Source organism: Pteropus alecto, unplaced genomic scaffold (assembly GCF_000325575.1).
Source record: "Pteropus alecto unplaced genomic scaffold, ASM32557v1 scaffold63, whole genome shotgun sequence".
NCBI lineage: Eukaryota > Metazoa > Chordata > Mammalia > Chiroptera > Pteropodidae > Pteropus > Pteropus alecto.
In genome coordinates, this window is record NW_006434897.1 from 929,188 (window position 1) to 944,806 (window position 15,619).

General features: G+C 34.2%; 1 protein-coding gene across 11 annotated transcripts in view; it reads left to right on the forward strand.

Annotated features, from left to right (window-relative positions):
- Window positions 1-15,619, forward strand: part of HERC3 (HECT and RLD domain containing E3 ubiquitin protein ligase 3) — a 98,871-nt gene that overhangs the window by 28,389 nt on the left and 54,863 nt on the right. For all 11 annotated transcript variants that reach the window (XM_006910723.2, XM_025046005.1, XM_015588453.2 and 8 more), the window contains 2 exons: window positions 11,623-11,782; window positions 15,135-15,211. In XM_006910723.2, coding sequence (XP_006910785.1) covers window positions 11,623-11,782; window positions 15,135-15,211 — 237 coding nt within the window. The remainder of the gene's footprint in view (window positions 1-11,622; window positions 11,783-15,134; window positions 15,212-15,619) is intronic.

Here is a 15,619-nt window from a genome sequence, read left to right on the forward strand (position 1 = left end):
TTTGAAAATATGCAGTTTCCCTTTCCAAGATCAGTGCATTTAGACTGTTTAATACATAAATAATCATCTTTGAATATCCAAAACAAAAGATGACATTTTAAAAAGGAAAATGATAATTTAAAAGTAAAAGTGACTCTTCCCCTCATTGCAAAAACAGAATTTTTCTAAAATGTCAAGTAGAAAGGGTAAATATGTAGGAAAAGCACTTCACACCTTCATTAAACAGACTTGGAAAAAATCTTTAATTATATATAGAATTAATATAAATTCATGCAGATTTTGAAAAATTACAACTACTTTACCTTTTTGTCTTATATATTTTAAATATATATTCAAAAAATTATAATGCTTTCAAGATATATAACATATAAAGTAATATCATTTTTATCAGTAATTTCTCTTAAAGGGAGGGGGAAAAACTTAAGGAATAACCTTACAGAAAAGCCAAGTAAACTGTGAAGCGAAGAATAATCACAATGGCCTCAAAGTAAAAATGTGTGACTTTAAAACAGCAAGCTGCCTAATTAATCCTGACAGTGGGGAAAGCAGAATGAGGCAGGAAATAACAGCTGGGACTAAACAGACTAAACTGCTGAGAGGATAACTACCTTGTCTTCAGCTTCTTCTTTGACTTCTCATGAAGTATAAAGGTAATGAAAGACTACTCATTTCACCTGGGAAACTTTTAAAAAAATATAGATACCTAGTCTTCCTCCTTTAATTTTCTGCTTCAAGGTCTGGGATGGACCCATGTGTATATATGTTTAGATAAAATTTCCTTGAAGAATTCTGATGCTCATTTTCTTTTGTGAATCACTGCATCGAAGACTCTATTCTGGGTGTTGATTCCCAGGAAGCTGTCTCTAGGCCCTCTCAGACTGGTATGGTCACTCATCCTTTGTCCTCTCATAATGTACTGTACATAATTTTGTCATTGGATTTATCTCATAGCATAATCTTTTAATCCGTCTCCTGTTTTAGACTGGGTCTGTTGGAGTGAATGAATGAATGAATGGCTAGCTCTTTATCATTCAGGGCACATCTTGGATTTTACTTCTTCCAGGGTGCCTTTCCTAACTCTTCCCCACCTGCAGGGTGAATTAGATACCTCTCATGTGGGCTGCCATTAGCAGCCTGCACATGTTTCTTACATCATACTGTGCTGTAACATCAATTCATATGCCTTGTATGCCTCTTCAGTCAGACTTGAGTGCAGAATGATATTTTAGTTATCTTTCCATCCCTAATATTTATAAAGAATCTTATATATAGTAAACTCATACTTTTTTAGTGAGTATTTTATTTTAAAATCTACTTCATTGAAATATAATTGACATAAAATAGGATCCACTAATTTTAGGTGTACAACTTAACGAGTTTTGACAGTTGTGTGAATGAGGTAGCCATCACAGTCATGATAGAGAACATGTCCTTCACCCATAAAACTTCTCTTATGCCTCTTTGTAGTCAATTTCATCTTCACGCCAGCTGTTTTTTCTTTATATCTGCTTTTTGTTGCTATAGTTTTGACTTTTCTAGAATTTTATATAAATGGAAGTATAATCATGTAGTCTTTTGTTTCTTCTTAGAATAATGTTTTTGAGATGCTGATTACTGTAGCTTTATAGTAAACTTTGAAAGTATGTGGTGCAGATAGTATAATTCCTCTTTTTCAGAATTATTTTGATTATTCTTTCTTGGTCCTTGACTTTTGCATATAAATTTGAGAATTGACTTTTTAGTGTTTAATAAAAAGCCCGCTTGGATTTTTATTAGGATTGCATGGAATCTACTGATCAATGTGGGGAGACCTGACATCTTATTGACAATTTTGAATTTTTTTATTTATGAACCTGGTACATTGATTCATTTGGGAGAGTCTTTACTTTTAGCAATATTTTGTACTTCTCAGGGTACAGGTCTTGCACATATTTTGCTTGTAAATATTTCATATTTTTGGTATTACAAATGGTATTTTAAAACAATTTCCAATTTTTTGGTAGTATATAGAAATATGGTTAATTTTCTGTCCATTGATTTTGAATCACCTTTCTAAATTCTCTCAATAGTTCTACATAAATGTTGTCTGTACGTCTTCAGTTTTATTTCTTTCTGTCCAATTGGTACACTTTTATTTCATTTTTTTGCCTTTTTTTTCACTGAATGAACTCTGGCACAATGATGAATAGAAGTGGTAAAAGTAGAATCCTTACCTTGTCTCTGATCTTAGAGAGAAAACATTTATTTTTCACCATTAAGTGTGATGTTAACAGTTTTTCTTGAATATCCTTTATCAAGTTAAGGAAGTTCCCTGATATTTTTGATTTTTCACATACTGGTATTTACTAATTTTTTAAAAATTATGAGTACTGAATTTTGTTAAATGCTTTCCGAGCTTATGGATGTGATTATATGGCTTTTCAGCCTTATTTTGTTAAGGTGGTGAAATACATTGATTGTTTTTGAATATTAAACCAACCTTGTACTCCTGGAGTAAATCTCATTTAGTAATTTTTATAAATTACTGCTTTTGATTTTTAAAAGTTTGAAAAAGATTTGTGCATTTTTGTTCATGTGGATTATTGGTTTTCTCTCATTGTAATGTCTTTGGTTTTGTTATGTGGGTAATGCTGGCCTCTTAAAATGAGTTGGGAAATGTTCCTTCTGTTTTCTGGAAGAGTTTGTATTATATACAGGTTTATTATAGGTTATTATTTCTAACTTAAATAAATGGTTAATAGAATCCCCAGTGAAGCCATCTGAGCCTAGTGTTCCTTGTGGGAACATTACAAATTCAATTTTTAAAAAAGATGTAGCACTAGTCAGAGTATCTGTTTCATCTTAGGTGAGTTTTCATAGCTTGTTTTATTCAAGGACTTTGTCCATGTTACCAAAGTTGTCAAATTTATTGGCATAAAATTGTCCATAATATTCCCTTATTATCCTTTTCATGACTGTAAGAACTATTTTTCTGATATAGTAACTTGTGCCTTCTCTCTTTGTTTCTTGATTAGACTGGATACAGTTTAATCAATTTTATTAATATTTTCAAAGAAAGTTTTGAGTTTCACTGTTTTAATTTTTGGTTTTCTTTTCTATTTCATTGATTTGTGCTCATATTATTTCCTTCTGTTTACTTTGTGCTTAATTTACTATATATTTTCTGATTTCTTAATGTGAAATTTTAAATAATTGATTTTCTACTTCTCTTCTAATAAACACTTAATGCTAAAAATTTTCTTTGAAGCATCACTTTAGCTATCGTCCATAAATTTTAATTGAATGTTTTTATTTTTATTCAGTTCAAAATCCTTTCTCATGATTTTTTTTTGACCTATGAGTTTAGAAGTTTAATATTTAAGTATATTGGGATTTTACTGATGTTTTTCAGTTAAACGATTTCTAGGTTAATACTCTGTGGTTAGAGTACATATTTTGTATGATTTCAGACCTCTTAAATTTATTAAGATTTCTTTTATGGCCCAGAATATGGTCTTTCTTGGTGAATGCCCTGTTTGTAATTGAAAAGAATGTGTATTTTGCTGGTGATGAGTGGAATGTTTTATGAATTTCAGTTAAGTCAATTGTCTGGTAGCATCAGATCTTCTGTATATTTTATATCAGTGTATATATGTATTGTATATATAGCTTACTGATTTTGTGTTTACTCCTTCTATCAATTACTGAGAGAGTAGCATTGAAATCTTTGATTTGCTTATTTCTTTTTTTGACCCTATAAATTTTGCTATATGTATTTTGACTCTCTATTAGGTATATACACATCTAAGACTGTTAAGTCTTCTTGATGAATCATTCTTTTTAACATCACAAAATGTCATTCTTTATCCCTGATAATATTCATTGGTTTGAAATTTGCCTTGCCTTATATGAATATAGCAACTTCAGCTTTCTTTTGATTGGTGTTAGCATATCTTTTTCCATCCATTTACTGTTTTTCTTTGTCTTCATATTGAAAGAGGGTTTTTGTTTTGTTTTTTGTTTTTTGTTTTAAATACAGCATATGGTTGGGTCTCGCACATTAATCCAATCTGACTGTCTCGGTCTTCTAATTAAAATTTTTATGTACACATATGTTTTTAAGAGAAAATAGACAGAGGACTGCAATTCCATAGATAAAGTAGATAAATCTCAATGTAGGGATGTTTTGCCCTATATGATAAAATTTTATCTAAATCTATTAAAACTGAGTGGGATTAACTATCTTTAGGAAGCCCCTTCAGAAGCATCTCATCTTGCCTTATGATTGTGTAGTGATATTGTTTATGAGGTAGCATAAAGCTATAGTCTAAAATAGTAAACAATCTGAAGTCTTAGAAATGGTCTCCTATTGTTAAATCACACTGAATGAAAAGTATTTGAGTTGTTGAAAGGAAACGTAAATTAGAGAGGGAAGTGATAATAAGTACTTTCAATGAAATTTCCACATTACAAAAGTAATACATATATATTGCTCACAATTTAAATACTCATAAGCAAAAAGAAACAAATAAAAATACTCTTTAATTTTACCAACCTGAACAAAAAACATTGTTATTACTTTGAAATATATCCTTCCAGTATTTTTAAACTTTAATTTTTTAAACGAAGTCGTATAATAATTCTTTGTAACCTTCTTTTCCACTTAATATCTCATGAATATTTTTCTATGATGATCATGTTTATACTGATCTATATTACCCTTTTTAATGACTGAATATTTCTATTATTTTTCTGTTAATGCAGTATACAGTATTTCTTTAGAGTACATGTTTAGAAATTCAGCTGATCAAAGACCATGCAAAATTATAAAGCTAATGGAATATTGTCAAAATGCCTTAAAGTTTTTACAGATGGGTAGTATACTAACATTAGGTGTCTACTATTTACTTTTGAGTATAGAATGAATTTGTATCATAACTTCAACTATTTTCTGTTCCTTCATTATTTTCTAAAAGCTAATAAACCTATCACTGTGTCTTTTGATTTAATCAAAGACAATTTTTGCATTTACAACAGTTTAAATGGTAAGTCAAAAATAGGGACTTTTAAACACAGCCTCTTTTAAAAGAAGTGAAGTGGCAGGTATTTTGTTGTGACTGCAAAGTTAAAACATGTCAGCTTCTTAGTGTGTATTTTCTTACTTGATACAGAGGACTTTTTATTCTCTTTTGGGTCAGTTCATGGATTTTGGCTGTCTTCTAAGGAGGCCAAAGTTAAAATATTTGAGCTCTAAGGAGGTATACTAGTGCTAGTGGTTAAGTATAGTGTGTGGTAAAAATTGGGAGGGGTACGTTTTTATTCTGGATGAGAATAAATGTTTGTGAGATAATAGGAAACATATATGTTGGTTTTTGCACTCAGTTTCTGACAGAGCTCCTAAAATCCTCTTAATTTCCTAAGTAGTAAGAGCGTTAGGAGTTATCTTTTGTTCTAATATTTGTTTTTTGACCCCATCCGTGACACAGGGCTCCTAAGACTTAGTAAATTCCTAAGTGATAAGGTTAGGAGCATCTTTTGTTTAATGAGGTGAATGGGTGGGCTCCAGAATAGGGGCTCATCAGCAGAAACAACAGCAACAACCAAGCTGTGATCAGTACCATCTTCTATTTTCTAGAAAGGAGAAGATGCTGTAAGTGAAGGTAATAATTGAGCATATCTATGGTAAGGAAGCCTCATATTGTAAAGGAGACATATAGGAAGGAGGGTTGGAATTGAGTTTTCTTAAAAATGTTCTATTTATAATAATCGATCCAGCACAGATTAATTTATTTTCTAAATGGACCTGTCTTGGTTCTGTCTTGGTTCTGTCACTTCTGATTCATGTATCTCTTGAAAATGTTTTAGTTTCTCCATTCCCCTCCATAAAGATAATGATGCTTTGAAATATCCATGAACTTCAGTAATTTTGAAATAACTAATTTGTTTTCTTCTCCTTTAGTATGAATTATAGCACTGTAATTTGTCTGTGACTTCCTTGGCAGTCATTTGCAACATCTTAAAGCCTGACGTTTGCATTTTGATATTAAAGACTATGTGTATTTAATAGGTGTTTCCTAGCATTTCTTTAATGTAATTTACATTCTGATTCTTAGGCACCCAAGAAGGCACTCTGGTGCTGTCATGGTATGGAAAAGGAAAGCTGGATGAGGGATAGAGCATCTATGGTAACACATGAGCTGAACTCTGAAGGACTGTTAGTATTTTGTGCCTGAGGATTAAGATTTCAGTCTTCTTGGAGGGGTCTTGAATTATGAACTGGAAGACTTAGGCCTTTAACTCTGCAAAGTTATATACACCACTGTATCCCCACTACAGAGGTCCCTTCTGCTTTTAGGATTTCTTCTAATAGAGCCTTCAGGTACTTTTCTAATTTACAATCTTTCTATATTAAAATCCTTTTAAGGTGTCAGTTTATGCCATGGTTGGCAATTCTGAGTTCCCGAAAATAACTGAGTCACTGCAGCTGATTTTTTTCTGACTGGTGGGGTGCCAATGACTCAGAAATGTAGTTTCTTCCCTCTCATTGCCTGTGACAGGCCTCCATATGTTCCAGTTCACTTAGTGTATCTGGCTATTGCGTCTGAAAGCATACATGGTAAATCTGGATTTATGGCTTTAAAAAGAAAGTATTCTCAGAAACATTTTTCATAGTGTGTGTGTGTGTGTTTGGGTTTTGTATGTGAGCATTAAGGCCTATAGTTTAAGTTACCTGTCCCTGCACTGAGAAATACTACTCTGAACTCTATGGTAGCTAATCTTTCTCTCTGATTTTTTAGTTGAAAAGATTTGGTTTAATGATTGTTTAAACTTGGGCAGTCATACATAAGATTAAGTAAGTGTTTGATATGCTAGGATAACATAAATGAAGTATCAACTGCTCAGAGACCCTATACCTCCCAGAATCCAGCCCTCCACTGTGTAGGAAGGTTAAACACATTTTTAGTTGGAGCATTCATGGGAGATATGTGCCTTTGATTTTTTTTTTTTTTTTTTTTTCAAGTAGAAGAGACAGTTTGTGGGCTTTTTTCTAAAAAACTGATTTTTTTTTTTTTTTAAACACATAGCAGGAAAAAAAATGTTATTTAAAAAATTTAGCTCTGGATTTCTAGTTCTAGGCAGGATGGAGTAAGCACATTTCTTCTCATCTCTCTTACTGAATGCAACTATAAAACCTAGGCAGAGTGTATTTGAGGACTCTGATAAAGGAATTAATGCCAAGTAGTTTGAGAAAGACCAGAATTCAGAGTACTACTGAACCAGCATTGAGATTACCATTTTCCTCTTTTAGTACTTCTGCCATTCAGCCCAGAGGCAGGTGCAGCTGTGGAAGATAGTATGTTGGCTGGAGAGCAACAAAAAAGAAAGCCACAGGAAATTTTAAAATATTGAGGAGATCTCAGAGGAAGAGGAGCTTGGGAAAGCAACTCTATATAGTTATCTGTGAACTCATCCCTGATCTGTGTCTGTGTGGATCTGATCCTACTTAGTATTTAAATGACTTTGAGAACTGAGCTAACAAATAGATCGCCACCCAGGTTCCAAACTGGTCATCATGTGGTGCATGCAGGGCACACATCCAAATAGAAAGGCTTTGAAAATTAAAACAAGATTGTTAACATTCACTAGAAGATTTCAATAAGACCCAGAGTCTAAAATATTTAAAATGTTCATGGCACAATCTAAAATTACTCAGCACATGAAAACCCAGGAAAATCTCAACTAGCATGGGAAGAGACAACAGATGCCAATGCTGGAGTGATATAGATGTGATTATCTGATGAAGACTTTAAAGCAGCAATTACACAAATGTTGAAACAAGCTGCCTCAAAAATCTTGTGAAACAAATGGGAAAATGAAATTTCTGGCAAAGAAATAGATGATCTAAAGAACTAGTGCAATAACCAGAATGAAAAACTCACTGGATGGCCTCAATAGCAGAATGGAGATGACAGAGGAAAGAATCAGTGAAATTGAAGATAAATCACTAGAAATTATACAGTCTAAGTAACAGATAAAAAAAATTGAGAAAAAAATTAAACAAGATTTCAGGGATCTGTCAAACAAGAACAAAAGCTCTAACATTCATGTCATTGGAATCCCAGCAGAAGAGAAAAAATGTGCTGAAAATAAAGTGAATGAAAAATTTCCAAATTTGGCAAAAGATATAAACCTACAGATACAGGAAGTCTAGTAAACTCAAGCAGGATAAACTTAAAGAAAACCACATCCAGGGAGATCATAATCAGACTTCTGAAAACTAAAAACAAAAAAGCAGCCAGAGAAGAACAACTATAGGGTGGTGATTATGCAAATGACTGTGGATTTCGCCCCAGAAACTATGGAGGCTGTAAGTGGCACAGCATTTTTAAAGAGCTAAAAGAAAAAAAACTGAACCCAGAATTCTGTATGCAGCATAAAATAGCCTTGATAAATGAAAGGAAATCAAAGGCATTCTCGAGTGAACGGAAAGTTAGAAAATTCATAGCCAGCAAATTTATTCTAAAAACAATAGCTAAATGAAGTTTTTTGGACAGAGGGAAATAGTACCAAAAGGAATGTATTAGAACATCAGAAATGAAGGAATAATAATAGAAATAGTAGATAAATAGAAATGTAAATAGAATACATTATTCTCTTCTTGTTTATAAGTAATATGTCTATGTCTCTTTAAAGCAGTTCTTTAAAATATATTTAATGTTGGAAAACAAAAATAACATTGTGATGGAGTTTTCCATTTATGCAGATGTAATATTTAAGATTACAATAATTTAGGGAGGGGTTAAAGGGACTCACATGATGGTAAGTTTTTTACATTCCAATTAGACTCTAATTAGACTCTGAAAAAGATATTTAGATTGTAATCTCTAGAGCAATCACTTCAGTAACTATACAAAGATATAGTAAATGTAATAAATTAAACCAAAAGGCTAGAAAACATTTAAATAATGCAGAAGAAGGCAGGAGTGAGGGAAAAGAGCAATGAAAAATGGAGAGAACAAACCGAAAATGGTACTTGGAATCTAGACATGCCTTTTTGAGGCTGCTCAACCTTGGTAAACAATATCAAGAGGGATGCAATTGACAGATTTTGAGGCAAGGAAATAAGTGGCAGGAGATCAGATAGAGAATGACCTTTCAGGCTGTGGAGAGACTTATTAGTGTCACATTAGGCTTTGTGGTAACAAACCAGGCAGGAAAGACTAATGATTGGCATCAGAGGTCTGGTATCGGTGGGGTGGGGAGCAGTCCTAAAGCATGGCTGAGTTATCAGGCCAAGTACTCAGGCCCAGGAGAACATAAAAGCTGCCTAAGTCCTGGAGTTGTGGTACAAGGTGGAAATTTGGTCAGAGGAATAGAGTTAGAATCACCTGAGCTACTACTTAGGAATTTCTTACATTTCTCCAAAGTAAAGACCAGGCTGTTCTTAATGTGTGGAGCAAGGCTGGGATGAGAGGTAGGCTCTAATACCAGAAAGTGGTTAAGAAAAGTGGGCAGTGGGAACAATAGGAGTTACAGCATCTTTCAGGGAATTTTTCAGACATGAGCATATTTTCAGGTGCTAAATTTAAAAAAATGAATTTTGTTTATAAGTAACATGTCTATGTCTAAGTCAGAGCAGCTCCAGCCTCACCTGTCTTCACCCCTAGTCCCACTTGCAGAGGCTATTAGTTTGAACTCTTTTTGCTTGCTCTTTTGGTATTAACCTTTATATTTCTAAATCACATCCTTATAATGCTATTTTTTAATTTATTTTTTTCAATATTGAACATAATCTAGAGGCTTCACTCTGGGGAAAATTAACATTTTCTTATATTCCTATCTCAAGATGCTTATCTTTTCCCAAATAGTTGGTGTTTTAAATCAATTGACAATTAAAAATTTTAACTATATAAATTTATTTGGCAGTTTTGACTTTATGTACCATGATTGTTTTTATTTCCCGTAAAATATTTAGTATTTCCTGGAGTTAATTAACTAATTAATTAATTAGTTAATTAATTGGCACAGTGACCTCTATAATGTATGAAAGAATTATAAAACTTATATAAAACTTATCAGATTGTATTTTTTTTCACCTTGGAGACAGTCTTCCAACTTCGTGTTGTAAACCTGCTACATAGCTGCCTTAGAAATATCCTTTATCTCTCTAATGTAAAATAACTGTTGCCTGAATCTTCATTTGTTTTTGAGGCATGATCTTTTGGTAACTTCTGAGGAGGGCAGCATGGGAGGTAAAATATTTTGAGAGCCTTACATACCTGAAATTTGTTCTTTTTTCCCCTCTCCTCACATTCGATTCATAGTTAGCTAAGTATAGAACTTTCAGTTGGAAGTCTTTCTCCTTCATAATTGTGAAGGCATTGCTCCACTGTTTTCTAGTTTTCAGAATTGCATCTGAGAAGTCTGATGCCATTCTGATCTCTGTGCTACCATATTGCAAACTCTTTTCCTTTTCTAGAACTTTTAGAATCTTTTTTGGTGTTCTGAAATTTCAAGATGAAGTGCTGTGAAGTAGTTATTTTAACAGTCATCATTATTCTGAGCCCTTGATAGGTTCTTTGAATGTGAAACTCACGTCCTTAAGTTATGAGAAATCTTATTTTTCTTCTTTGAAATTTTCTATCTTGTTTTTTTTTCCCATTCCATTCAGGAGATTGTATTTTTTGTTGTTCTTGGACCACTCAGAATAATCCCCTCATTTCTTTCTTTTTTTTTCCCCCACTCTGTTTTCCTCTTTGACTTTTTGTTCGTTTTCTTAGAAAATTTCTTTAATTCTGACTTCCCATCCTGCTTTTGAAGATTTTTCCATTAAGTTATGCTGCCATATTTTCATTTTCCGAGATAATTTTATTTTCGGAATGTTTGAATATTCCTTATCTTCTTCTATTTCTCTAATAACTACTTTTTTTCCTGCTCCCTGCATGATTTTTTCAGAGTTCATTCTTTTCTGTTTGTTTTTCATGTTAAAGATTTCCTCACATATATGATGATCCTTGGCCAGCTTCTTATATTTAAGAGTGAGGTACTAAAACCCGAGTGAAGCTGACTGAGAGGAAGTCTTGTTAACTAGTGGGAAGCTAGACATTTCATTGGGGGACCCACAAGTGTTAGTATCTGTGGGTCTTTGGGGCCAGTTCTTTCAAAGAAATCCCATCATCTCCTGGCTAGATATATAAGACTGTGTTCTGACACTGAAGGGAAAAGCTGTTTTTCTAAATTGAGAAGGGCAGTCTATGAGAGGGACTCTCATTGTTCCCAGGAAGAATTTCAATCAGTCCCACTGCTTTTAGCAATATGCCTCATTTTCACTTACATTTGGGCCTTTCTGGTTCAGCATGTCCAAATAGTAAACATTCAGGCTTCTCCCTGGAGAGAAGCACCCAGCATATGAGGGACCATCTGGGATGTGCGTGCTACTACAGGCATGTGTGCTACCCAGTACAGCTGCGATCTAAATCGACAGCTTTTAGAAACATAAAATTTATAATCTCTATAAATATACAGATTTAATGGCTCTCTTTGAAAAACAAAACTGCCTAGGAAGATAATTCTGTGTAAGATAATTCTCTGTACTTACTGTTTCTGGGCTTCACATTTTCAACGTGGTTTCTTCTCTTTCAGAGCAAATTGGAGCTTTGGCAGATCAGAACATTGTCCATGTGGCATGTGGTGAGTCCCACAGTCTGGCCCTCAGTGACCGGGGCCAGCTGTTTTCTTGGGGTGCAGGGAGTGATGGTCAGCTAGGACTCATGACTACCGAGGATTCAGTGGCAGTGCCCAGGTAAGAGTGTCACAGAAAGGAATCTGTGTTTTCAAATGTCAGTATTATTTCCTGCTGTTGCTTTGTTAGACTCCTTGTTTTTGTTTTTGCTTTCATTTAGTTGCTACTCCTTTGTGCCACTGCTTTGCTTATACTGTTCCAGAACTTGTCGCAAATATTGTAATTATTTTGTAGAAATACATATTTCAAAAAATGTGAGTAGTTTATGAATTTTATTATAGTAGCCTAATTGCTATCAAAGTACTTGGAACTTGATAAATGTTTGAATAAAAAAAGCATCTTTTCACATGCTGGACTTAATACACTTTAACTTAAAATCACAAGCCTAAATCAATTATTCAATTAAGCACTTTAAACTAGAATCACAAGGCTGACTTGTTATTCTGATAATAGGCTAAACTACCTCAAGTATTATAAACAGCTAAAATACCAAATTATGAGAGTTCTTTAACAGAAAATACTAATACGATGGTTTTGGGTCTCTTGAATATTTACTTAATTCTAAACCTTAGATGATTTAACTAAATATTGAACAGATGTTTCACCACTAAGAAAGACTCGAAAATATCGAAGTTAATTTCAAGTGGACTTTCTAGTGGTGGCATCTCCATTTGTTGAGGGTTCTTAATGATCAAGCAGTTTATTTCCTCCATTTAATTCCTGTTCTATTATACTACAGATGTACAACATACCCTATTGTAGTACTTGTCACATTCTTTGTAATTATTTACTTAATGACTATTTTCAGTACAAAGTTGGGAGATCTAGATGGCAGGAGACCTGGACTGTTCACTATAGCATCACCATTTCTAAGGGAGCCCAGCACATACATTGCTCAGTACAAGTCCGTTTAATAAGTGGCCTTTCCTCCCCTGCCCAATTATCGCCCCCTTTAAAGGACAATATATTCTTCTTCCTCTTCCATTTTGCCCTCCTGAGATTTTTGTCTCTTTAATCAAAAGCTGTTTTAAGAAAGAGGAATATGAAGGTAAGAGTGATTTGATTTACTTCCTGATTTAGAACAGGTAATGTCTTGGCTTCATTACTTTCAAAAATTAATTTTATTTTTGGGAGAAGAGGGAGAGTGGCAATAAGAAAAAAGAGGTACTATATTTTAATGAAATTGTGGAAAAGATTTATAACACTAATGACAAAAGTATTTCATTTGTCGATGCCAAAGACTCAAGGATTTTTAGTGGCCTTTTGATTCTACAAATGAAGTAATCCATGCTATAGTAGCAATTTAATTTTCATTAGTCCTGTCGAAATTATGGATGACTTCTGAGACTTTGGTTTGTGTATAACTTTATATTATAACTTAAGTGAAATAAATTCATTAATTTATATCTTAGTATTGTGGAAAGTAACATAGCTTTGAAGTCAGACAGCTTCATATTCCATTACTGCTTGTGTTAGTATTAGGTTAGTGACCTTGGGCAAATTGGCTTTTCCAAGTTTCTGTTTCCTGACTTAAAAATGGAGTTCTGTATTGTGTACCTACCTTTACAAAGTTATCGGGAAGCTAGATGAGATGAGTAGTAAAGCACAGTATATGCTTACACTATGTGTATCCCCCGCTCTTAACCTCCAGGATATAACTTTCCTATTACTTATTTTTGTCCTTTTGACCTGCTTTCTTTCTGTAACTGTGATTGTGAAGGCCGTGACACAAGGGTAATGGTGACCCATAAAGGGAGAATTGTGGGGAATTTGAGTGGAAACTGGCCTGGAAAAAGGGCTGTTGCTGCATAAAACTTCTGAAACATTGGTCCCCTAGGCAGTAACGCATTTTCCAGTTTTTAAAAATAGTGGCGTTCTACCAGCTATTGACACACACAACAACTTGAATGAATGTCCAGGAAATTATTCCGAGTGGGGAAAAAAGCCAATCACAAAAGGTTACCTGCTGTACGATTCCATTTATATAGCATTCTCGAAATGACAGAATGTTAGAGCTGGAGGATAGGTTAGTGGTTGTCAGCACCTAGGGACGGAGTAGGAGATGAGTGGTTGTAAAAGTACAACATGAGGAATCCTTGTGGTATTGGAATTGTTCAGTATCTTGACTACGATGGTGGGTACATGAACCTACACAGGCAATAAAATTAATATATACTCAGAAATGAGTACAAGTACACCTGGGGAAATATGAATAAGATTGGTGGATTGTATTAATGTCAGTATCCTGGTTATGGTATTATATCCTACAGTTTTGCAAAATATTACCACTGGGGGAAACTGGACAAATGCACAAGAGATCTCTCTGTATTATATTTTACAACTGCATGTGAATCTACAATTATCTCAGTGAAAAATAGTTGGGAACTATTTGGTACTAAATGCATATGTGAACTCTATTTTAACTTTTTTATGTCTCAGAAAATAAAACATTAACAAAGGCAATATCCACCATTCTAAATAATCCCCCTCCCCCGTCCCATCTCCTAAAATACCCCTCTCCCAAGGGCATGTCCATCTGACTCCTTCATTCCCTTGTCATACACTTAATGAAGAGGAATATGACAACTTGTAAAGCATTAGAATAGAGAACAGGAGATCTTCTCAGGCTGCCCAGTGCCAAGCACTCCACATGGATATTTTTTCATTTAATTTTCGCCACAACCCGGGGAAACAGATACTGTTTTCATCTCTGTCTTTCACATGAGCAAGCAGAGGAGATCAATCATATGATCTTCCTCTTTACCATCCTAGGAAATCAGGGTTTGAGGTATTGCTCTTATATTTTTTTAATTGTGGTAAAATACATATAACATAAAATTTACCATCTTCACCATTTTTGAGTGTGCAGTTCAATAGTATTAAGTATATTTACAATATTGTGTAACACAAGGGTCCCCAACCCTGGGCCGTAGACCAGGGTCTGTAACCTGTTAGGAACCGAGTTGCACAGCAAGAAGTGAGCAGTGGGCAAGCAAGTAAAGCTTCATCTGTATTTGCAGCCACTCCCCAGCACTACCATCACCAACTCAGCTCCGCCTCAGATCATCTGGCATTAGATTCTCATAGGAGCACTGGTCCCTGGTTCCAAAAAGATTGGGGACCACTGGCATAACCAATCTTCAGAACTTTTTCATCTTGCAAAAATTGGAAATTAACAGAGGATATGGTAATGGGTTTAAGTGCAGAAGAATGTTTTGTTTTGTTTTTTAAACAATACCTAAAAGGCAGAAGGTTAGTGAAAGACCTAATAGAATTATATCATGTGAGATTATATATTTGATTTTTAAGTCTTTTAGGAAACATGTTGTTTTTTATTACAACTGTTTTATTTAGTCTGGAACATTTCTGATCATTGTTTATGCCCTTAAGAATAAAGCCTTTTCTGTTTTAGGTTAATACAAAAGCTGAACCAGCAGACAATATTACAAGTTTCCTGTGGCAACTGGCATTGCTTGGCTCTTGCAGCTGGTAAAGTAACATTGAAATATATGCTAATGTTATGTTAATTTTGCAGCCAATTCTTTTCGAATTTTTCTGTGATGTTATCAAACTGGAAACCTTTAACTGGTTAGGGTCTATGCATTCCTGTTGGACAGTGGCAGTTCTCAGGAAGCCTTCGTGTAGCTCATACTTTTGTCGGGGTGCGGGCGATGATGAAGGTGGTCACCCCTGCTACTCCTGCTCTCTTGCAGGGGAAGAAAAGCATCAGGCGAGACTGTACCTAAGTGTTCTTGAGCATACAGAAGATTGGTTTTTCTTAGCCACAGCTCACTACCAAGCTCCGTTCCACTATCAAGCTCCCAAATAAATGAAAAAGGAGTTAGAGAAACCTAAGCCAGCAAGTAATAGTGTATTCTGTGTTAGAATAAATTTGAG